The sequence below is a fragment of the Camelus bactrianus genome, chromosome 19, assembly GCF_048773025.1.
Source record: "Camelus bactrianus isolate YW-2024 breed Bactrian camel chromosome 19, ASM4877302v1, whole genome shotgun sequence".
Taxonomy (NCBI): Eukaryota; Metazoa; Chordata; class Mammalia; order Artiodactyla; family Camelidae; genus Camelus; species Camelus bactrianus.
The window spans coordinates 26,489,455-26,513,661 of record NC_133557.1 but is presented as its reverse complement, the minus strand read 5'-3'; the positions used below and the strand labels follow the sequence as shown (position 1 = coordinate 26,513,661).

At 43.9% G+C, this 24,207-nt stretch overlaps 1 protein-coding gene across 1 annotated transcript in view; it reads right to left on the bottom strand.

Annotated features, from left to right (window-relative positions):
• DOK5 (docking protein 5) overlaps positions 1-11,051 on the bottom strand; it is a 127,462-nt gene extending 116,411 nt beyond the window's left edge. Inside the window, exon 1 of the mRNA XM_010958595.3 lies at positions 10,655-11,051. Coding sequence (XP_010956897.1) covers positions 10,655-10,720 — 66 coding nt within the window. The 5' untranslated portion in view covers positions 10,721-11,051. The remainder of the gene's footprint in view (positions 1-10,654) is intronic.
• Positions 11,052-24,207: the final 13,156 nt, after the last annotated feature.

Sequence of the window (24,207 nt, the reverse complement as noted above, 5' to 3'; positions counted from 1 at the left end):
TCTCAAAAATGATGGAAACAGCCGATATCTGTGCTGCCACCATGGCAGCCACTAACAGAATGTGGCTGCTGACACCAGAAAGTGACTAGCATGACTAAGGAACTGAATTTTTTAATTTTTATTTGATTTTAATTAATTTAAATTTGAAGATCCACATGTAGAGACTGGCTCCTCCCCCATTTAGACATGGGATGGTGTTGGCAAAAAGCATCTCCACACCAGTAACATCCTAGCTGAGATATCTCAGGATAAGAAGGAAGTAAAGAAAGTAAAAGTAAGAAGAATTTTCTAATCAATGAAAAAAGCACGTGTAAAGGAGGTATCAGAAGAAAGGGAGCTTGGCCACTGGAGGAACTAAAGTGGGTAGGTTTGGCTTGAGTACTGATTTGGGGTGCGATGATCTGAGCACTAATTTGGGTGGGATGAGCTACGGCAGGGTCGAGATCACAGAGTGTCTTGAGTACACTGCAGAATATTTATACGTAAGGGGAAGGCATTAAAGAGTGTTAAAGCAGAGGTAATATAGGATTGGATTAGATTTTTAGGTGATCAATTTGCTGTAAGCAGAATCAATCCGGGGAGTGCGGGACTGAGCCAAGGAACAGAGGCAGGAGAACATCCTTCAAAAGTTAAACACACACATACACAGTTAAACACACCCCCAGGTGAAGACTGGCAGAAAAAAGTATCCCTGAGCTATCTCGGTGGAAGTACACCTGGCCCAGCTTCTCTGAAGGAAAATTAGATCTATTCATCAAAGCTGGAAACATACACAATTTCGTAAGAGCAACTTCCTTTGTAGAATTTCGTAGAAATACAGTATCATGTACGCATAAGTGTATGTGCAAGGATGGTCACTGTTTCACTGTCTAATGAGCAAAAATTAAACATTACATTCAAATGTCCATTATTAGTGTGAACCAATTAAAGAAGTCATGGAACAGCCAAACAAGTGAATACTGGGCACAAATAAAAATTTCTGAAAACTGCTCCAACATAAGTTAAAAGAACACACAACAGAGTACATAACAGTACTAAATAATATGAACCCACGTGTGCAAAACAAATTATACACACACACAAACACGTGCATTTTTTATATGCCTGTACACAAATATCTCCATACAAATGTACCAGAATCTGCCTAGAACTGCCTGGAAACAGAGCCAAGTCTGGGGTATAAGGGATATCTCCTCTGCATTCCATCCTTTTTTGCATTGTTTCTTTACCATGTACATGCAATGCAAATCACTAGTAAATTTTTTTTAAAATTGATAAATGTAAAAGCCATCTTCTGTTGTAGATAGAGTGGACCTGTTTCTTCTTTCTTTCTTTCTTCTTTCTTTCCTTTCCTTTTTTTTTTTTTTTTTTTTTTTTTGCCAGAAATTCAACACTGTCTTTTGAAATCCAAAGTAAATAATAAATTTTAAAAATTCTCAAGTTACCTGTTCTTGTTTTGTGGTCTAACACAAGTCACAGCAGCACAGTGGCATCCAAAGTTTTCTCTGCTGTTTTCCACTCAGGAGGCCGATACCAGAGCACTGGGGACACCGATTTGGGACCAAGTGGAATATTTTGTGTGACTGGGCATGCTCTTCACATCCCCAGTCACACTCCGGCTCGGAGGTGGACAGGCGGTAAGAGAAGGAGCTCAGACATTTGTGTCTCCATCTCGCCATGGCGGAAGCTGAGATGTGAGAAGATCAGTGACATGCTTTGGTAACAGCAGATGGCCAGCAGCAGGACAGGGTAAAAATCAGGCCATTCTTATTCCAGCCAGGTTCTTCTTCTCCACATGTTTGGTCTGCACTGAGGACCATAGTCTGGCACCCAAGTGAATTTCACAAAACTCTTGAAATTTCTTGGGATTTATGAATATGTGTGCACATGAGATGCTAGGGTGACTGTCTGCTTCATAACTGAACATGCCAAGTGTTATTTTAGGGTTTCGTTCATTTACTTAAATGTTTACTGAGCACCGACTCTGGGCCAAGACACTATTCTAGCTGCTGGGAATTAAGCTGTTAACAAAACTGAAAAAGATCTTAACCTCTGAATGCTCAGAAGCAAGCAGAAGAAATGAATCATTTGAAAAATCATTACAGTTGTGAGGAGTGATCCTGAATGAAACCAAAAGGGGAAGGGGACAGAGAATATCTGACGGGGGCCACCTGCATTTATCAGTCCAAAGGTTCCTCATCATCCCTCGTCCCAGCTGGACCCACCTGAAGCATCTTACAAGACCGAGCAAGTGAATAAAAATAATGTTTGGGCAACATCATTCACTATGTATTGGTTTGAGTCAATAAACATGTCTTTTTGCCCAATATATGCTGATCACATGTTCAGTTTTATCATTTTATTTTTAGAATAAAAATAACAAACACAGTCACAGTTAACAGATGATTTACCATAACTTCTGGGTCAAAGATTTGGACACGGCATTTCCCAGGAAGATGCTTTTCTAAGAAAATAGATCATCTTTTATGTGTTGCTGAATCCTTACTTAGTAACTACTTTTTAAGTTGCGTAAATGTCACTTTTAAAAGAAAAAAGACTGCAAGACTGAAAAGACTCTAATGAAATTGCCAAGAACTCAGCCTCATGCTTGAGAAAAAGCTATGCCCTGATATATCCACTTTTCACCTATGGGATTAGCAAAATCTTGCAAAAGCTCTCAAAGCACACTTTTCCAAGATGAGAGGAAACAGGTGTCCTCATCGAATGCTGGGAACATCCTCCAAGGCAACTTTGATAAAATTTCACATGTGAATATGCTTCGGACAATAAGTCCACCTCTGGGAATTTTTCACCAGTATGTTCACTATGGGATGGGATGAGAGGGGTCTGCAGCACTGTCTGAAACGGGGGGGAAGAAAGAATTACTCAAATGCTCCACAAGAGAGAAGCAGCTTGAACTCAAATTTAGGCTCTGCCATGTATCAGCTGTGTGACTTGGACAAAAACTTAACATCACAGTAATTCAGTTTTGTGATCTGTAAAATGGACATAAAACACCCACTTCATGCACATATTTAATAGCATATAAAAAGAAGACAGGAAAGAAGGAAGAATGAATAAATAAGCAAATACACAGGATTAAGAGTTTGATGTCTTTTATGAAAAGCATATTATTGCCCTCATTTTTGCACATAAGGGAGCTAAATTTCAGTTCCATACTGAGAGAAAATATTTGCAAACTACATGTCTGAGAAGGCTTCATATCTAAAACATATAAAGAATTCTCAAAACTCCACAGTTACAAAACAAGCAATCCCCTTAGAAAATGTGCAGAAGACTTCAGTAGGCATTTTACCAAAATGCATGTACACGTGGCAAATTAAAACATGAAAAAAAGCTCAATATCACAAGAAGATAACAATTATCATCTTATCATCACAAGGAGATATCAATACACACATATCAGAATGTCTAAACCAAACTGACACGAAAAACTGGAGACAACATCAAATGTTGGCAAGGATGCGGAGAAAATGGATCACTCATGTGTTTGCTGGTGTGAATGTAAAATGGTACAACCACTGTGAAAACACTTGGCGGTTTCTTAAAGCACTAAACATGGAACTACCAATACAATGCAGCAACTGTACTCCTGGGTGTTTTCCTAGATGTATAAAAACTTAAGTTTGCACAAAAACCTGTAGTTAAATGTTTGCATCAGTCTTATTCGTAACAGCCTAAAACTGGAAACCACCGCCAAGTGCCCTTCAATAGATGAATGGCTGAACAAACTGTGGTACACCCATACCATGGAATATTACTTAGCAATAAAAAGGGATGAACCACTGATACTCACAGTACCCAGAGCAACCATGACAATTCCAGAGAACTGTGCTGAGTTAAAAAAAAAAAAAAATCCCCAAAGGTTACATACTATATGGTTCCATTTATATAATATTTTTGAAATGATAAAACTATAGAAATGGAAAACAGATTCATGGTTCTCAGGGCTTTAGGGCTGTGGGAGGGGGGAGCAGAAGGGGCAGCTATAAAAGAACAGCGTGAAGGACCCTGCAGTGAGGGGATGTTCTGCACATTGATGGTACCACTATCAGCATCCTGGCTGAACCTGTACTACGGAGCTGCAAGACGCCAGCATTGGGAGAAGGTGGGTAAAAGGCATGGGATATCTCTTTGCATTATTTCCTACACCTGATGTGAACCTACTATTACCCAAAATCTAAAATTTTAATTTAAAAAGATGAGACAGTGGTCCTTAATCTTTTGGATGTTGTAGAGGGTGAGAGGTGAGAGGGCTTGGGGCACAAAAGTCCAGATCTCTCTAAGAACCTCATAAAAGCTACGAAGCATCGCCTGAGACAAATTATTTGCACCCTAACCCCAGGGACCGTTTAAGGACTCCACTGAAGAACACAGCACACACAGCTAACGTTTATGTTGTCTGAAATCCGGGACATCCACAGAGGCTTAGAACACTAACAGAATAAACCCAGCCCTCCAACCACTCAAAAAGCTGAAAAAAAATCAGCTTCCAGATACTTACCCAAAATGTAGGCATCTGCATTCTAGAAAGAAGCTGTTTTAACGTCAACATTCACATCTATCTGTGGCATTTCTAAACTCCCAATTTCATTTTGAATTTCATAGAAACAAGGGGTCGCAAGGAGAGGCAACATAATCTCTTCCTGGCTTAGAATCTCCAAAGACTGTATTTCTATTCAATTGGAATCAAATTCGTAGAGTAAGAGGAAAATCAAATTTCCCCTTTCTGGCTTCACAAAAGTGAAACAGGGAAAGACCTGCACGTGTCTTTTCACATCAGTGCTTGGCCTCTTACACAAATCAATTCATCCTTAACTACAGTGAATATATTAATCTCATGTTAACCATACAAGTCCAAAACCAGACTGTCGTTTCCTTGAGGATGTTGACTGTACCTGCCTTATTTAAGGTGGTTTTCCCTGAGCTTCTTAACACGAGTAGGCACCTAGTAAATATTTGATGCATGAATGAAAGCACATATATCCCAAATGAAAACTAAATTCTTAAAATACCAAAGATAACGATTCCCCACAAAAATTACAAAGCTGCTTAAAAAATGAATATTTCTAGTCATCTAATGAATATGATAAAAAAAAATACACTGGCAGATGTGGGGAAAATCGTCTCATCAGTAATGTGGTTTATGTCTAAACATAAAGATCACTAAATTGGCCATTCTTTGCTTAAATCAGTTTGGGGGACGATGATTAAAGGCTGACTTTATGCATAATTAATCACACCATCCACAAGGACCAAAGAACAAGGCTAACTAAAATACCAGCCGGAGAGCACTTCTGACGTGCAAGCCAGTGAAGCTGAGTCCAACGGGGCTAAAATACTGCGCGCTGACTCAGGCACGTGCTTCCAGTCTATCCGGCCGTAGATTTCACCACCGGAAGTGATCCCAGAGTCTCTTCCCTCTGAGGAAGGCAGAGGGTGCTCGTGCATCTCACGGAACGGGTGCGTGTGTTTGTCTGCGTGTCTACGTGTGTGCAGGCACTTATGTACCGACAGTGCATGACTTTCCTCCAGTCCTATGACCTTGATGTAAGGAATCTAACTTGGCCATGGCACCATTCAAAAGGCACAGATTCCTTGTCGTCTATAAATTCAAAAACTCTAAATGAAATATTAAACCTCTCTGGCATGCTGGGTCAAGGGAATCAGAGGAACAAAAGAGTGAGGAAATATTTCTGTCGAAAATTTGGCCATTGATGAACCAATTCTTCAGATCCAACCTCCGCCACCCAAGAAAAAGATCCCCAGGTGAACAGTTATGTCCTAGCCCGATGTGCCTGCTCAGACTAAACTTCCACGGAGAAGAATTTCTCTGTTCTTGACATCTCTGCCGTTTATCTAAGGATCGTGGAAAATCCTACAAAGGCTAACACTCCTTCCATAACCTGGCATCTGTGCTTGTGTTAATTATTTCGTGGATATGAAGTTTGTTTTCCTAACCAAACAGCAAGTTCCTTGAGGATGAGAGCTACTGCAGCAGAAGCGGTGAAGGTAACAACCAGCCAAGCATCCCCCTCTTCTCGCAGCACGAGCAGTGAGGGTGGGAGCGGCGAGGAACACGACCTGGGTTTCCACTGTGTGAGCGTCGTGTTGACCTTCTGTGAGGATCATCTGTTAGGTGGCTATTACAAGTCTCCCTATTTTTACACAAGACTGAGGCTTGTAAATGCTAAATAACCCACCAAAAGTCCCGTAACTGGTCACTGAGTTGGGATTTTCAGAGTCTCCTGTCAGAGCCTATGCTCTTAAACCAGGACACAGTGATGGCTTCATTCATTCATTCATTCATTCATTCAATACATGTTCATCAAGTGCTTCTCTGTGCTGGAAACTGGAAACTGCTCCAGGCACTGGGCTTCAGCTCTAATTAAAAGACAGGGAAGTCCCAGCTCTCACAGTGTTTCACATGCTATCGGGGGATACAGGCAACCAACAAGTCAAATACACAGGCCAGTATGTGAGGGGGTGAGTCTAGAGAGAACAAACGAAAGAGAGATGGTGGGAGAAGGACGGAAGAAATAAAACGGGGTGGCTGGAAGGCCTCAACGAGAAGACGGCATTTGAGGAAAGGTTGAAGGAGGTGAGGAGCCAGCCAGGAGGGGATAACCTGGGGGAACAGCATTCCAAGCAGCGGGAACGGCAAGAGAAAAGGTTCTGAGCCAGTACAGGGCCTTGGAGCCCTTGCAAGGCTTTCACTGAATTGCATGGGAAGGCACGGGTGGTTTGAGCAGCCGGGGGATAAATTAGGAGATTATTACAATATCACAGGGAGGAGCTGAGGGGGGCTTGGGCCAGGGTGGTGGCAGCAGATGGTGTGAAAAACAGTCAAACTCCAGATGTATTTCTCAAATAGAGCTTACAAGATCTCCTGACGGATTGGTTGTGGGGTAAGAGGTAGGGAAGGAGCAAGAAATGAGACTGAGTTTTGGCTGTTTGCTGCTTGCCTGATTTTTTGACTACTGGGTTGATTTTTGCCAGGGCAACTAAAATATTGGGCCCTCTAGTGGCCGAGGCACAGACTCCAGGAGAAGCAGGTTTGGATGAAAAAATCAGGAGTGGTTGGACACGTGAAGTTTGAGACTAGCAGACATCCAGGTCAGGATGTGGGTTAGACAGGAAGGAGAAGGGGTCCTTGGTAGACAAGAGCACAGAAATGCTATTTACAGGTAAGTAACTGAGGGAGGCTGCGTGGAGATAAACTGAACAGACGTGACTTGTATAGTGGACAAGCCATGGCTATTACTGCCTGTGACATTCTCCCTGTCGCAAAGGAACAAACCAAGTGAGGACGGTTATAGGATGCCATCTAAGTCACACAGTCAGGTTAATGATGTGCAAATCGCCTGATACACCATTCCTCTAGGAATAAATTCTGAGTGCCTTGTGTAGGATTTGCCAGATAATTGTAGACAGCTGTTCCCTCTCTCCCCTTCCCAGCCCCCCAAATAGTAACATCAACATTCCTGAACAAATACTGCACCCCGGGCACAGCCTGAAACTGCCATGAACCAATGGAGATGAAGCTGGAGGATGAAGATGTGAAGATACTGAGGCTTTTGAGTTAAATAAGTTAAATTTCATTAAGCTTTTTGATGTTTATAGAAAAAAGCAAGTCTGTATGCATCTGCCTGCTTAAATTGCTTAGACTGTTTAGGATCTCAACCGAAAGTGACCGCTCATCTGCAGCCCATTTGAATGGGGATGGCCTTAGAATGTTTCATGTCCCATCCAACAATCAGTTAAATGTATCTAATTTGTAAAAACTTCATCCAGTGAAAACACTCTAGAGCTGCATCAACATTTATGCCTTTGGACACACCTAGATAGAAAGATTTTTAAAAACTTAATTCCTATGTCTTTCCACCAATCCTAACTCATCTTTGATTATAGAAATAATGCAATCAGAATCAATGCTGTATGTTTTCACTGCATTTTCACAGGTATTTCCTTACCCAATGCCCACAACATCATCAAATAGTGTTCACTGTACAGGTAAGAAAACTGAGGCCAGGAGAAGTCAAGGGTCGTAGAGCTAATGAGCCAGAGAAGGAGAATTTGTTCTCTTTTCTTCTTTTTTCTAAATCTGAGGGGGCATTCCTTGGCACAACAGCTGCTTACCATGAAATGTTGTTTTCTTGTTTAATTATAAACCCTCCCAAACGTGGTCCTAATCCACAGACACTTGTCTGGATTCCATTAATAAAAGTGACCCCCATGTCATATTAGTTGCTCAGGAGGCTTATGAACTGCAAAGTCACACATTCACCCTGCAGTTCATCCATGTTCAACGTGCACTTACTGAGCGCCTGCCCTGTACCAAACATAATGCCCTAACACTCTTTGAGGCTTGCACACGCTGCGTGCTGTCTGCAGCCTAGATTAATACTACTAACATTTCTTATTTTGGACTGAGGTTCCCTATGTCACTTCCCTGAAGCATTTCTTCTTGATGCCACTATTAAAACTTTAGTTTGCAGTGTTTTCTGACAACCATGTAATCAGCCTCCTTGGTTAATATAAATAAATTATATCATTAGAACACTTTTTAAAAACTAACTGGTGATAACACCAATCTTAACAAATGAAACCAGATTCTATCCATTATATTTTTGACCTTTTCTCTCCATGAGAATAACCAGCATTCAATAGATATTATAAAATCTGAGTGTTAACACAGACAAAATGAATACATCCTGATAGAGTACACTATTGGTTGGCATCCAAAATACTGTAAAATATAAAAGGAATGCAAAGTAAACTATATTTCCTTTCCTTCTGCTTCAAATATCTGTCCGTAAACATTGGCACACACCGAGAACTTCATTGTGTCAGTTGCAATAATATAGAAAAATAATCTCAATTACTATACACTAGAAAGTTATGGTAACTAGTCTTTCAAATAAATCACCATGTGTCACAACTTGGCATAAACTCTGATCCTTATGAATAATTCACATTTCGTGCATTAATAATTCATGTCCTCTTTCTATTGGAATGCTCTCTAGCACAGAATGGATGTCTCTTATCAATTTTCTCAACTGACATGAGGCAGTAAATCTAAAATTAGAATGGAGGTTTTTTTTAATGCTCTTCTTAAAACTGTGATTCTCATTTTTATTGGCCCATCAGGTTATCAAAAACATAAAGTTCCTATTATTTATTGCCCTTTGCATGAGAGTCACCAGGTTAAGAACCCTAACAATAGTTCCCCTTGATGAGAATATTTGCTTAGCAGAAAAAGAAAAGCCTAGGAAACTCAGGAGGGGCTGAAAGGGTTGGTTTGTTCTGTTACTTATCTCCCTAATTATATACTTATATATGCCCAGTAACACGGGACATAATTGCTAAAACATGGTAACCAGCAAGGGGAAGAAAAGAAAGCAAAGGATCAAAACAAATCAGGCAAGAGTTTTGAATAATTACAGATACTCCCCCATCACCAGGTTTTCCTCCCTAGCTGTTTAACACTGTGAAGTTCCCTTCAGTAAAATTATCTGGCACATTAAAAAGTCCAAAGACCAAATAAGAGAAAGGTGCCTATGCTGCACATTTGTAGAGAAAGACATTCAGTGTATCACTGTATCTCCACCTCCACTGTGGCCATTCCACGTCATTACTGACATTATTATTTTTTTCAGACATTAGGAAAGTAAACTTTCTTTCCCCAACCCCCTCACCCAGAAGTGCACAGTAAGCAAAATCGCCAACAGCACTTGGCACCAGGCAATGAGAAATGGGGTAGTTTGAAATTTCGGGAAAAAAAAATCATTCCAGGATCCTCCCCCTCCTCAAGAATTTCTTTGCCATCATTCGAGCCCAGAATGAGTTCTCTCTGAAGTCCATCAATGAAAAGCAATGGGGAAAGGAGCAAAAGAGAGGGAGTTTTAAGAGAGGAGCCATCCGTGTGCAGACATCTGTCCCCCTGGAGGGCCCTCTGGTTCATTTATTCTTCCTTTCAGCACACATTCAGGCAACGGGCTCTTGCTCTGTGCCAGGTATTAAGTTCCGCCCTAAGTAATCTTCCAGTGGGTTTCCAGTGTGTATTCCAGCAACAAATCCACTACCCAGGACCAGGGAACCTACCACCTTTGCCAACACCCTGGGCGGGTGGCTATCCAGACCCGAAGTCCGAAAGGACCTTTCACTTGGCAGAAATCTCTCCCTGAGGTCAGAGGGTCACCGGCCTTGTTCCCACTGAAAGCATCTGCCTTTTCTCAACCAGCTGATCCACCCCCTGGAAAAGTTAAGTTGGCGGCGAGTGGGAAGAGGGGCACCGGGGCCATCCTCCAGGCTCAGCACCCCCGCCCTGGTTTCTCTCCCATGGCTACCGAGAAATATTTATTTCCAGTAGATGGGCTCCAGTGGCTACTGAAGCCGAACACGCGGCCACCATCAGAAAGCCAAGTCATCCCAGAGATAAAGATAGATCTATGACATACCAAGCCCCGGCCTTACAGTGGCAGCCCCAAGAGATGTGGGTTTCGGCTGAGAAACCACAGCGCAATTCACCGGCGCGTTGCCGGCAATCTCCTTCCATCCTCCAGGGATGCTGGCTAAAGGATAAAGACAATTGAACCGGCGAACAGGGGAAAAAAAAAGGATCGATACTTACCCCTAGGCGTCTGCTCCGGATCCTCACGTACCCTTGCTTCACTATATCATTAAAATTGGAAGCCATCCCGGACAGCTGGTGACCCCCCTCACCCAAGCGCACGCACCCTAAGTGGCTTTGGGGAGGGTCGAGAGCGGGGTCCAGAGAAGGCTTTGGGGTGGCGGGAGGAGAAAGTCGAAAAGGTGAAGCTGCTAGGGCTGCGGCTCGGCGTGGCTTCAGAAGGCGCACATCACTTTCTCTGTCCCCCAAAGCCTGAAAGTGGGCGGCCGGCTTGCAGCCACTTTGGGGGAGCGCAGAGAGCGCGGCGCCGCGAGGCGAGGCTGGACCGCCGGCGTCAGCTGACTCATCAGCCAGCCTGCCAGGAGGAGGAGCGGCGGCTGCTCAGGGATCCAGCCCTGCCTCTTCCCGGGGCCCCGGAGGAGGAGGAGGAGGAAAAGAAGGAGGAAGGGGGTTGGGGGAGGGCGAGGAGGAGGAGCCGCGCGGGTCCCGCGCCCGGCGGTGGCCACCCGCCTGCAGACCCACTGAAACGCGCTCACCCTCCACCTCCTCCCCTCCTCTCCCGCCCACCTGGCCCGACGCCCTTCCCCTGCCGACCCCTCCCCTCGTCCCAGACCCCGGCATGCCCCTACCCGCCCGCGCACCTCGCCGACACCCACCGAGATAACGCCGGGTCTCTTCTAGCTCCCGGCTTATTTCAGATGGAGAGGAAATTTCACTTTTTTCCCAGCCGCCGCCTACCCTTGCCTCTCCCTTCAGCCCCATCTCTTCCCTGGGAAGGACTGGCTTTTACCTCTGCCGCGCGTGTCTGGGGAGGTGGTGTTGCCATGGTTTGCCTTGACCTTGGCATATGAGGGTAGGGCTATTGTCATGGCTTAAGCTGCGTGCTTCCTCGGGTTTCCTTGACATCCCTGACCCAGCCCTCCGTGATATCATTTGCCACATTTTCCTTGTTTGAGCCTGTCTCTCCCGCCCGAATGTGAGTTTCCCAGGGGCTGACCCCTGGCCTCATTAATTCGTGTACCCCCAAAGCCTGGCCCAGAGCAGGTGCTGAATAAATTCTTAGTGCCAGGCACCTGCTAAGCCCTTTACATGGGCTTATTGAAGCCCTCCTGTATCATATGAGGTAACACCTCCCCCCACCTTATATGAATACCAGGACCATATTTATGCCTCCCTAGCCTGGCAATAGAGCTCATGTTCATAGCCATGACTGGATACTGCCTATAGAACAAGACAAAAGAGAAGTCAGATTTTTACATGCACCTGCCCCTGGCTGCACTACTTTCCTGAAACATGTTTGGGTTGATAACCACTAACATTTATAGGCACCAGGCATTAGGTATTGTGTTAATTCTGTTAAAGGAAATCATGAGATAGTTACCATCATCCACATTTTATAGAAACCGAAGCTCAGAAGAATTAAGAGACTTGCCCCAGGTCCCACAGGAAGGGGGGTGGTGTGTGGCACCAGCTCTGCTGGTGAATACTGTCCTGTACCCCTTCTGAAGAGCAGATGTCATGGTGGAGGGAGGTTACTAGTGGTTTCCAAGGAAGATCTTTCTAATCACTTGCACTATCCACAAAGGCAAAGACGGCATCAGAAATTGACAATTCTTGTTCACTGGAGGTGACCAAACCGAGGCTGGGTGACATTTGGTCAGAGCTATTGAGAAGAGGATTCATTTATTTAGTGAATTGTTTGACCTGATGACATTCAAAGGTTTTTCAATTCTAAGTTTATATGAATCTTTCCTTTCTCACTGGGAACACTAGCTTTTAGTCACCTTGGTTTGATGGTTGTCAGTTAAAGAAGAGAATCACCCAAGAATGTGTCATAGGAGAACCGAGACTAAATTGGGACAATCAAAAAGCAAATATTCCGGCAGGGAGAACTCTTTTTGTTATATAGTAAACCATTAGCTCTGTCATCATGTTGTCATTCAAGGTAAATGATGTTTTAAGTTTAAATCTCTCACCAAAAGAGGATGAAACTGTTTTTAAAAATCATTTGGAGAGTTCTTTTTGAAGGCTTAGGACTTAAAAAAAAACTGTCCATGGTTGCCATGAAGTAGATGTGTACATGGAAGGCATTTATCTAACACGTCATTTGTAGAACAAACCCACAGTATCATAGAAACAAAGAATAAAGGAATTTAGGCATGAGGAGCTTGAAGTGAATGGCTCAAGATAACAGAAATAATTACTGACAAAAACTGAGACTGAGAAATCCATTCCTTGATAGTTAATGTTGAATTTAATCAACATCCATAAATAATTTAGCTAGAAGTTAGGAAACTAGAATCAAACTAGAAAATATCAAACCAGACGTGCAGAACTTTTTTTAATTGCAAGATTGAATCCAGCGTATGGTTTTGTTTGTTTGTTTTTGGTGAAGTCAAACTGATATACATGCAAAATACACACTGTGTCATACTGTTCAGAGGACAGGCAATATTGTGTCCATTGTCTGTACAAGACACAACTGTTGCAAAGGGGGAAAGGAGTAATTCACAGATATACACAATGTAAGCAGTGCTCATAGAGTCGCACAGTGCACAACTTGCATGACTGTGCACTGTCAAACACACAGTCACACACAATTTAGTTTTACCAGCGATCAAGTGTGATACACAAAAATGATTATTTCAATCCCTGCTTTTAACTCAATTTTTAACACTTGGAACTTCCTATTTGTCGTATCCACTTCTATTTGCTGCCTCAGCGTGCAAACTCCCTTCTTCCAGCAGTGATGACCACTGTCACTTGGAGTATACGTATCCCCTGCTCCCAGCACAAGTGTACAGCAGGTGCACTGCCTTCCTTCAGCTGTACTGATTGGTTTAGACATGGACACATGACCTAAGCTGGTGAATTAAAAGGTAATTACATTACTTCTGCTGAATGCTGGGGCAAAGATTCACACTGTGTTTGGCTGAAATGGAGTCTGGATGAACAGAGTCCAGGAGCTTGGGGAGTGAAGGCCACACAGAAGAAGCTGAGCCAAGAGATAAAGAGAAGCAAACCAAACCCCTCTAGTACTGTTGAACCCCCTTATCCAGCACCCCTGGAACCTCGTATGTTATAAAGGCATGTGAAGCTGGTGTAACAATTAGACCCCAAAATGCAATGACTTAGATTGGATAAAAGTCTATTTTACCTCACAATCCAGGTAAGCAGATAGGACGCTCAGTCCCATAAGTCATCCAGGGACCCAAGTTGGTGGGTCAGCTCTGGCCATGGTTTCCATCCCTGGGACTAGTTAACTGCCCCTCGCAGGAAGGAAGAAGAGCACATGGAGGGAAATTAGCCTCCAAATACAAATTTCATCCAGATATTTCAAACCTCTCTTTCTCTTGCATTCCGCTGACCAACAGGTTGTCACTTGGCCACTTCTGTCCCCAAGGGAGAATAGGGAATGTGGTCTCGGTTCTGGCATGGCTCTATTTCAGGGAGAATAAAACTGAATCGGTATTGGATGGGTCAGTTGGTGTTTTCTACCTCTCTGCGACCATTCATGGACTGTTTAGTTGCATAAGGTTAAAAAAAAAATTCCCCCTTTTGCTTAAACCAGCTCAGACTAAAGTTCTGTCACTTGTAATCAAAAGGGGTTCTGTTTAAGGCTCCATGGTATGATTTGAAACCTCAAGAATCTCAACTAAATTGTATACAGACACGCCTAGACGGCCCAGATTACTTGAGAAAATTCTAAGTGTTTTTGTGGCATTTTCTCATAAAGTTAGAGACAAAGGTGACAGTGACCTCAGGTCCAATCTGGTCCAAACTCTGTCATCTGGGAATTACTTCTCTCTCAACTCTGTGATTCTGGTGGAGTGGATGGAGATCACCACCAGCTCACCCACCACACGGTTGGACACCTGATCAAGTCTGGCCAATCAGAATGCACCATCTCTGACACAGGGATTGGCACAGAGATGGGCATGTGACCTAGAAGAGCCAATCAAAATCTCCTCTGAGGTTAACAGATGAAAACACTGAGATGCACAGCTGCATGGCCATATTGTTTCCAAAATGTGAGCCTAGTTGGGAATAAAGCCAAGAAAGGAGAAAATCAGATTAGAGGCAGAGCTAGAGATGCAATCATCCCTGAAGCCAGAACTACCTTTTCCACTTCTCAGCCACATGATCCACGTTTTCTGTTTTGTCTTATTTATCTGCACCCATTTGATGTGGGTTATAAGGAGCACACTCCCCAGGGCTGGGACTAGGATGAAGCACTTACAGAGCAAAATTTAAGGAGGCACTTGCTCTCAGGGCTGTGTGAGTGCTGAGCCTCCATTTGCAAGACCCTGAGGGTGAGTACTTCCTTAAATCGGACCTTCTAGGAGTTTCTTGTCTCCAGTCCCCACCCTGACTGCTGCCTTTCTTAGCTCAGACTGCTGTATCAGAATATGTAGACTGTGTGGTTCAAATAACAGAGGTTCATTTCTCACAGTTTTAGAAGCTGGGAAGTCCAAGATTAAGTGCCTGCAGATTCCTCTTCCTGCTTGCAGGCAGCGGCCTTCTTGCTATGCTATCACATGCCAGAGAGACAGAGATGGCTCTGGTCTGTCTTTCACTTCTTAGAAGAGCACTAATCCTAGTTATGAGGGCCCCACCCTCATAACCTCTCTAAATCTAACTGCCTCCCAAAGAGCCCACATCCAAAATACCACCCTGCTGAGGGTAGGGCTTCAATGTGTGAATTTGGGTGGAACACACACATTCAGCCCATATCACTACTCTTATTAAAAGCATATGAATTAAAACGAAAGGAGGATCAGTTCGCAGTGGATTACATATAGCAGTATTCTGTTTGGACATCTCGTTGTTATGAAACAAAACTATATCATGCACCGAAATAGAACTCTATAACCATAGCGTGGCAGGAATTAGCCCAAGGGTGGCCTAATGCAATATATTCAGAGCAGAAATCCACTCTATCAGCGGAGGGTATAGCTCAACGGTAGTGCACTTAGCATGCACGAGGTCCTGGGTTCAATCCCCAGAACCTCCATTTTAAAAATTAAATAAATAAATAAATAAGTCCAATTACCTCCCCCTGCAAAAATTAATTAAAAAAGAAAAAGAAGAAAAAATCCACTCTAGCTTGAAACACGAACAACTCATGCCTTGCTGTCTACATTCCATCCAGCCAATCACCATCATCATCACCATCATTCTCTGTAACAGGACAGAAAATGCAGAGGCTTCTGCACTTTCCCAGAGCAGGTGTCCAAGCTTCATCAAAGGCAGCTGTACTTTTACCAAGCACCACAAAGCACCAGGGCAGAGGCTGAAATGGCATGTGTCCAAAATCTTTACCCAAAATAACTTGAGCTCTGGCCCCGTTGCCTGCTGCTCTCAGTGGGAGCACCACAGAAACATATGCAGCCTTTTCTGGGCGGAGTAAGGCGGCGCCAATGAGAAGGATCAGGCTATCCCAGAGGACGGGGTTGTGGCTCCCTTCACCGGGCCTTAACCCGCTAAAGAAGGACGACCTGGGAGGTGACACCCAAGTCAGGCCTGCTTCCCTGCTTCCTTCCTGCGTTCACAGATCCTGACTGAGCACCTGCTATGAGCGCAGACTGTCACTCACACACACACCCCCGCCCCAGATAAACAAGGTCCAGGTCCTCCTGGGGCTTATCCCCCAGGAGAGAGAACAAACAAATGAGCAAATAAACAATTCAAATCACTGCAGATGGCGATAAGGAAGTGAGCTGAGTGCTATGTCGGGACTAGCCAGCAGCCCTACATCAGGGAACAGAGTCAGGGACGTCTTCTCTGAGGATGTGACATTTAAGCCAACAACAGGGAAGAGGCAGCTATGTGAAAGGTCAGGGGGACGGCTTTCCACCCAGAGAGAAGAGCGCTTGGAAAAGCCGGCGTGCAGGAAAGAGCTCGGCCAGTTCAGGCTGCCGAGGGGAGGAGGGTGTGTCTCAAGCCCAGGGAAGGAGGGAGCGGTGGGGAAGGCAGCCCCACAGGAAGGACGGGACCACCCAACCCACGCCCAGCAGCCGCGGCGGGGGGACTGCATCCCACTCAGGAGGAGGAAACCATGACGGGATGGCTGGTTTAGATTTTTAAAATATTATTCTCTCTGATGAATGAAAAACGGATTAGAAGGGACTTGACCGGAAATGGTGAGACCGTATAAAAAATCTAGTTCTAAGGACTTTACCAAAAAATCTTTCGGAAAAGAGAAATAAAGCTTCCTGATGAGAATGTAAACTTACATCAACTGACACAACTGTTTTGGAGCATAAGTGACGCTATCTGTTAAAATTTTAACACTTTGATCATTGCTTATCCTAGGTCCTCAACAATCCCAGTTCCGGAAACGTATCCAAAGACACAAATATTTAGTTACAAGAATATTCACTGCAGTGTTGTTTATGATTATACATATATATATATGCATTTTTTCACATGGAAGTGTGGGCATACATGCAGTCAGATTTCCAAAACAGTCGGATCGCTCAAATGTAATCATCCCCCATCAGACTTTGTTTATCAAGAAGTGCTTTCTCCAAGGCTGAATGAAAACTCCGAAGGGTCGCTAGCCTTTCTGATGACTCCAGGGTACTAAAGGTTCCCTTTCAGCTTAAGAACTACGTAACACCGACATCTTTCAATTTAGGGTTTATCCATCAGCCCAGTTCAGGACTGGGAGTGCGGTGAGGGAGGAGAATGGAGTCTTCACCGATTTTCTGCTCTGCCTCCTCTTCCATTAATAACTACAGGATTCAGGACCCCCCAGGAGTGGAGCCCAGAGGGAAAGGAGAGCCCAGAACAGAGTCTGCCTTGGGGTGGAGGCCCTCTGGGCTGTGGGCGTTTAAAAGTCTGCTCGTTCTCTCTTGGAGCTGTTGTGAGTTCCTCAGAGACATACCTGCTGAGAGCTCACCTTCCATCCCTGCTCAGTTGGCCTCCCTTCACTCCCCAGTCCCCCAGATCCCAATGCTCCAAGCCTATGTTCTGTTCCCTTTGCCCTTCCAGGCAGTCCTCTTGATGGACTGATTCTGAGACAATCCCTGCCTGTTCCCTCTGTGCGGGCAACTGGCTTGAGGGGAAACTCACCCAGCATTGCCCCAGTAATGAACGGTCAGCTCACTCCCAGGGCAGCCACCACTCTTATCGCTGCCCCACGTCATGGCAACTAGTCGACTGCAGGCCTCTACCCGCAGATTACTAAGGAGTGGGTCAGCTCCAGTCCCTATGTCCACCACACTCGTGAGGACTCAGGTCTCAGCCTTCTGTGTGAGTCTCTTGGAAACCCCTCCCTTGCTGTGAAGTAACGGAAGCTCCCCTTCCCTGCCCCATCGTGGGGGGGGGGGGGTAACTCTCTGCAAGGCGCCTTCCTTCTTTAATCTCTTGACACACAATGTCCTGTTGAGGCTGGAGGTATCTGATGAACTAATGCAGACCAAATGGTTTTGAACTACCCTTTCTGCACGGACAGCCCAGCACCTTGCTTTGGGATGTTTTCTAAAGGTACCACCGCCCCCTCGCCTGGCTTTGGGAGGCTTCCACTGAAATTGAGTCATCAGGAAAGGTCACATTTTATCATTCTGTTACAAATCCCTATCACGACCATTAAAACAGATGTAAAAGAGGTCCCTTCTAATTTGTCCTTTCAACAAACATGATAGGAGCCAGGCCTTCTAGGCACTGAAGGGTCAACGGAGCAGACAGATAGAGAGCAGACTCTGCCTTCATGGAGCTGACAGTCCAGTGGGAACACAAGATATTAATAAAATTCTCAAATCAGTGTAAAATTCTGCACCAAAGAAAGCGACATGATGTTAGGACAAGGAGAGAGAGCCCCTGTGGATGATGGGGGATGGAGAAATGTGGGGGCTGAGATGGGAAGGAGAAAGCGCTGTTACCTGGGGGAGGGGAGGGGGAGGGTGGGGGGGGAGAGGACCCTGTGCTCATGTCCCAGACAGAGGAGCACACGGTACGTTCAGAGCAGAAAGCTCAGGGCGACTGGAACTTGGAGAATGAGAAGAGGGTGGTGGGATAGGAGGCCAGAGGAGATGAAAGGGCATCTCATACACTAATTATAAGTGATCTATGCAGTCTGGCCCTGTTTTTTTTTTAATTATAGATATAGATACATAGATATATGTATACACACCAGGTCGAATAAATCTACACTAAAATATTAGCAGTGGCTATTATTTATGGGCAGAAGTAAAGTATTGAAGGTACTATTGTCTCCTGTGTGTTTTTCTAAAAATAAATTCCAAATGCAATTTAAAAAAATTGAATGACTCTTTCTGCACAGTGGACCTCACATCTTAAGTTTTATAACCAAGGACGCCAAAGCAAGCCTAAACTTCCAGTGAACTTGACTGGGATTCAAACTTTGGAGCCTTGGGATCAAGAGGGTTCTACCAAATGTTCAAGTTTCTTTTCTGATGAGAAGAGGCCTCCACTCTGCAGGCCAACGCCAAGCCAACCCAGGAAAATCTAGGCCCACACACGAGAAAAAGACCAGAGACAAGCACCCAGATGACAAAGGCATTGGCATTCAGAGAGCCCGTTTCCAAACGAAACGTGTGTCCAGCCGTTGTGGCAAGATTAGAAGTCAGTATTCCAGAGGTCTCCTCAGGGCCCTTTCCCTAGTTCACTGAGCGACTCTGGCCAGGCCCCGAATTCCTCCTGCCTCACAGCCCGATCTGGAAAACAGAGATAAATGGGACCAGCCTTATTGGTACAGTCTGTTGAGGTCCCCGGGTAAAATGTGCCAAGAGGGCAAAGTCTTGCGTTCAAAGTGTTCTGCCAATGCTAATTAATCCTCACAGCACCCCCAAGCCCTGTGATATTATCCACATTTCGCGGCTGAAGGACCTGAAGCAGAAAGAATAAATGACTCGTCCAGGGACACGGAAAGAAGCCTGCTCCGAGAAGGGGGATCAGCGCTCGACAGCACTGGCATCCGAAGAGGCGGCGTGGTAACTTCACTCAGAAAATACAACTAAACTGCACCTGGAACATTTCTATTTTGAAAACATAGTTCCTGTGTCGATGAATTATAAGGCAGCAAAAACCCCAGGCCCATTTACAATAAAATACGACAGACAGATCCCTATGCAATCTTAGGAACTCCTTTCTTGGACTGATGACTATAATTCGCTGCACACATCAATTTCACTTGTATCTCAATGGACAGAGCTTGGTCACGTGACCCTGGCTTCACAAAGGGAGAGGGGAGTGGGGAAATGTGGGTTTTATTCAAGGCAGCCAAGAGCCAGGCTAAGCACAGGGGTCTCGGGCAAAGGCAGAAGGGCTGCCTGGTTGGGGACTGGGTCAGGGAGAACCTGAGAGGAGGGACTGACCAGTTAGGGAGATGCTGGGCACAACGAGGCATCCTACCGTCCTGCTCTTAGCATGGTTAACAACAAAGTCACAGTCTTCCCAACACTATCCCCTCTAATATTTACAAATTATAGCAGTTAGCATGTGTTTAGCTGAAAATAGCGTAAAGCTCAGACGCCAGAATCTCAGATCAAAGGCATTTATTGCTATAGTTCCTGAAATCTAAGATGCCATTAATTTTAAAGTACACGACCACTTGATGCACTAGTAAGGAAGAAAAATGATGACCAGCTTAACTTTTGGTGCCAATGACTAACTGCGAAAATTTTTAACAGCTTCATTGAGGTCATTGACATATGACAAACTGCACATACATAAAGCATAAAATGTCGTAAGTTTTGACAAAGGTTTACACCTGTGAAATCATCACCACCATCAAGGTAATAAATATACCCACCCGCCCCACCAAAGTTTCCTCATGTCCTGCTGTCTCATGCCACCATACAATAGTGGTAATCATTTTGTAACATATAAGTGGACCAAACCAGCACTTACGTACCTTAAACTTATACAATGTTAGGTGTCAATTATATCTCAAGAAATTAGGGAAAACGTATTTTTCTATGCCTGTTACTACAGCCTGCCTTTTTCTTCTCTTCATTCTGTGGAGGCACGTACAGGTTGATACACTTAAACCTACCTAGTCATTACACTACTGAATCATATTCCATCCTATGACAATGATACATTTTATTTCTCCTTTCTCCATTGACAGACATTCAAATTATTTCTATTTTAGCCCATTACAAGCAACAGACATTAAATTGTTATGCCTAAAATATGAAGGGCCATCATCGTTCTAAAAAATATCTAAAATCACTGACAGCCATTGACACTCAATATCAGAATTCTTAAAGAATACAGGCGCTTGTGGGCTTTTTTTTTTTTTTTAATGAAATCAAATGATCAATAGATCTTCTAAGAAGCCAGTGCAATAAAAAAAAAAAGTGTGCTTTGCAGAAGCTCGGCAGCAAGAATGAAAATAATATTTTTTTAAATACTTCTTTGATTTCCCTGGTAAGTTTCAAATGTGAACTCTCACATGGGTCTATTTAAATAACTGCAAACATGTAACTACGAATGATGGAAGCAAGGAGATGTAGGACAATGCATTAGTGTTTCAGCTGGAAAAAAGATAACATTTGGTTTTCCTTCTGAAGTAGCTTCGACAAGATTATGTTCCATTTGCACACAGAATAAAATCCACTGGTCTATGAAGTCAGACATGCCCCCAAGTCCTCATCCACCTCCCTGACGTCATCTGCCTCCTGCCTCTGCTCACCCCCCACCATCCACAAAAGTCTTCTTCCTGTTCCCAAAATACACCAAACTCATTCCCCCCTCAGCATCTTAGCATTCGCTCGTTCCTCTCTTTCGAAGCCTCTCCCTTCAGATTTTCACATGGCTGAACCCTTCTTGTCACTTAGGTCTCAGCTTGCATCACTTCCTCCAAGATGCCTTCCTTGATATCCAAATCCAAATTAGCTCCCTTCTTCCAACCAAGTCACTTGCCCTCATAAAACTCTGGGTTTTTTTTTTTTCCCCAAAGTACCACAAATTGAAATTACCTTGTTTCATGATGTGTTAAACTGTCTCCCATTTGTTCACAGTCTCCCATGGGAGTAAGGACCTTTCTAATTTGTCCACTGTGAGCCTCAGTGCCTAGTACGACCCCCAGCATCGTGAATGAATGAATGAATGAATGAACGAAGGCTATTATTTGATATTATGTCCTGAGATGCTGAACAAACAGTAGAAAACAATTAATTTCTGCATTGCCATCTCATGTACAGCTTCCTTCGGGGTGAGCCATTTATAGGTAAAGACCCCCACTCCTTACCACATTGCTATAAATGAATGCGGTTAAACATCAATGGACAGTGCTCAAGATACACCTGTTCAGAAAGGTGCCACATATCAAAGAAAGAAATCTGGATAAATAAGTAACATCAACCAGCAGCTCTGGCCTTAGGGGTCAAACAGATTTGGTCTGAATTCCTCCTCCACCCTTTACTCTCTCTCTGAACCCGTGGTTCTCCACTGGAGGGATTCTGTCACCCAGGGAATATTTGTCTGGCGACATCTTGATTCTCGTAACTGTGTGTGGAGGGGAGCTACTTGCTTTTGTGGGAAGAGGTCAGGGATGCTATAGACACCCTCAATGCACAGGGCAGCCTCCCAACTAAGAATTATCCAGCCCCAAATGCCAATAGTGTGGAGGCTGGGAAACGCTGCTTTAAAGAATTACTTAATCTCTCCTGTACTCAGTTTTCTCAGGTGTAACTTGGCAACAAACAATATCAACCATGTAGGATTAGGAAAAAATATATTTAAGGCACTAAAAACTGGGTCTTGATTTAAAGTCTACAAATACATTTTGTTTTCATTATGAGCATCACATGTTATATTGCTTACTACTTGCTTCTATTTATTACTTATATAGGAAGGCATGTGGCTCCTTCTGTGACAGGTTTTTTGGTTTTTTTTTCTCTGTCTTTGAATCCTCAGTTCCCAACAGAGGGTCTGGTAGATGCCTTAACACATGTGGTCTAAATTATCTAAATTAAACATTGAATTATCTAAAACATCTTATACTTTGCTCTCATTTTGTCCTGCTCTCTCAACATTAGTCTGACCACTCCTATAAGTGCTGTCCCCTACATGTACAAGTTTCTTTTTAATTTCTTATTATCTTGCTGGCCTCTTAAGTCAAGGATTGAATTGGGTGACACAGACATTAATGATCTGGACCCTTACCTGGATTTGTCATCATCTTCCGCCTCCATCTCTCTGATTTACTAGAGGCAACACATTGGTCTTCTTGCTATTTCTTGACAAGCCAAGCAAGATCCTGCCTCATGGCCTTTGCACTTCCTCTGGCTAGAATGCTCTTCTCCCTGGATACCAACATGAGATCTTACATGTTCATTTTTTCTGGTTATGATGGGGTTGAGCATTGTCATAATTTTACGTTCTATTCATGTTTTCTGTGCAATGTGTGTTCATGTCTTTTGCCCATTTTTTTTTACATATTTTTGTTGTTATTTCTAGGAGTTTTTTCTTAATGTATTCCAGATAACAATTTTTTTGTTGGTCGTAAGTGTTACAAAAAGCCTTCTGGCCTGGAGTTGTCTTTTCTTTTTCTTCACGGTGTCTTTGAATCAACAGAAGTTTTAATTATCATTCGAGTCTAGTTATAGATCATTTCTTTTCATGGTTAGTCATTTTTGTGTCTTACGAAATCCTTCAGGATCCTAATGTCACACGTATTCTATATTTTTTCCCACAAGTTTTAGTTTTGTTTTTAACATTTACATCTTTAATTCAGTGTGAGTGTTTGTTTTACTGGGAGAGAGAGAGGTGCCTTGGAAGATTGGGATCTAATTTATTCATTTCCACGTGGAAACCACTGGAATAGCCCTGCCCCACATCAGCCTACAACATCTCATCTGTCACAGATCTGACTTCCCCACCCGGGGCAGTTTCTGCGTATTCAATTTTATGCCTGTACCCACCCCCTTAGGGATTATAGCTTCCTACCATCTTTCCTCCTTCATCTAAGCCAGCTTCTTCTTGGGTTTTTTCCGCATTTTTTTGGTTTTGTTGTTTTTTTTTTTCAGGCCCTTTTCCTTTCACTCTATCCTAAACGCTGATGTTCCCTGGGGTTCAGTGAAGTCAAGTCCTCTCTTATTTTCTCATGCCACTCCCATTCTTTAGGATCCCATTGCCATCTACAAGCATATACATCCCAAACATGTCTGACTTGTGGTTTGTCTCCCATGTGCCATGACCACGTATACAAAAACAGTAGACCACATACACCGAGTGCGTACTGTGTGCCAAGAACAATCCGGGAGCTTACTGTGCACTCACGGACCTGACCAACAGTCCAGTGTGGCAGGTGCAACAGTCACTGCCCGCAGCCTCCAGCAAGAAAGCTGTTGTGTACGGAGGCTAAGAAACTGGCTCAAGCTCTCAGAGCCAGCGAGTGTGGGGACGAAGGCTGTGAACTCGTGGACAGGACAGCGCTCACACTCAGTCACCAGGTTCGCTGCTTCCTGGGCAGCTCTACCTACCTGTCCCCAGCACATCTCAAAATTCAGTGTGCCCCATGTCGACTGAAATAAAATGCACCACCTGAAAGTTGAGACTTATGTTTTACTGTTAATTGA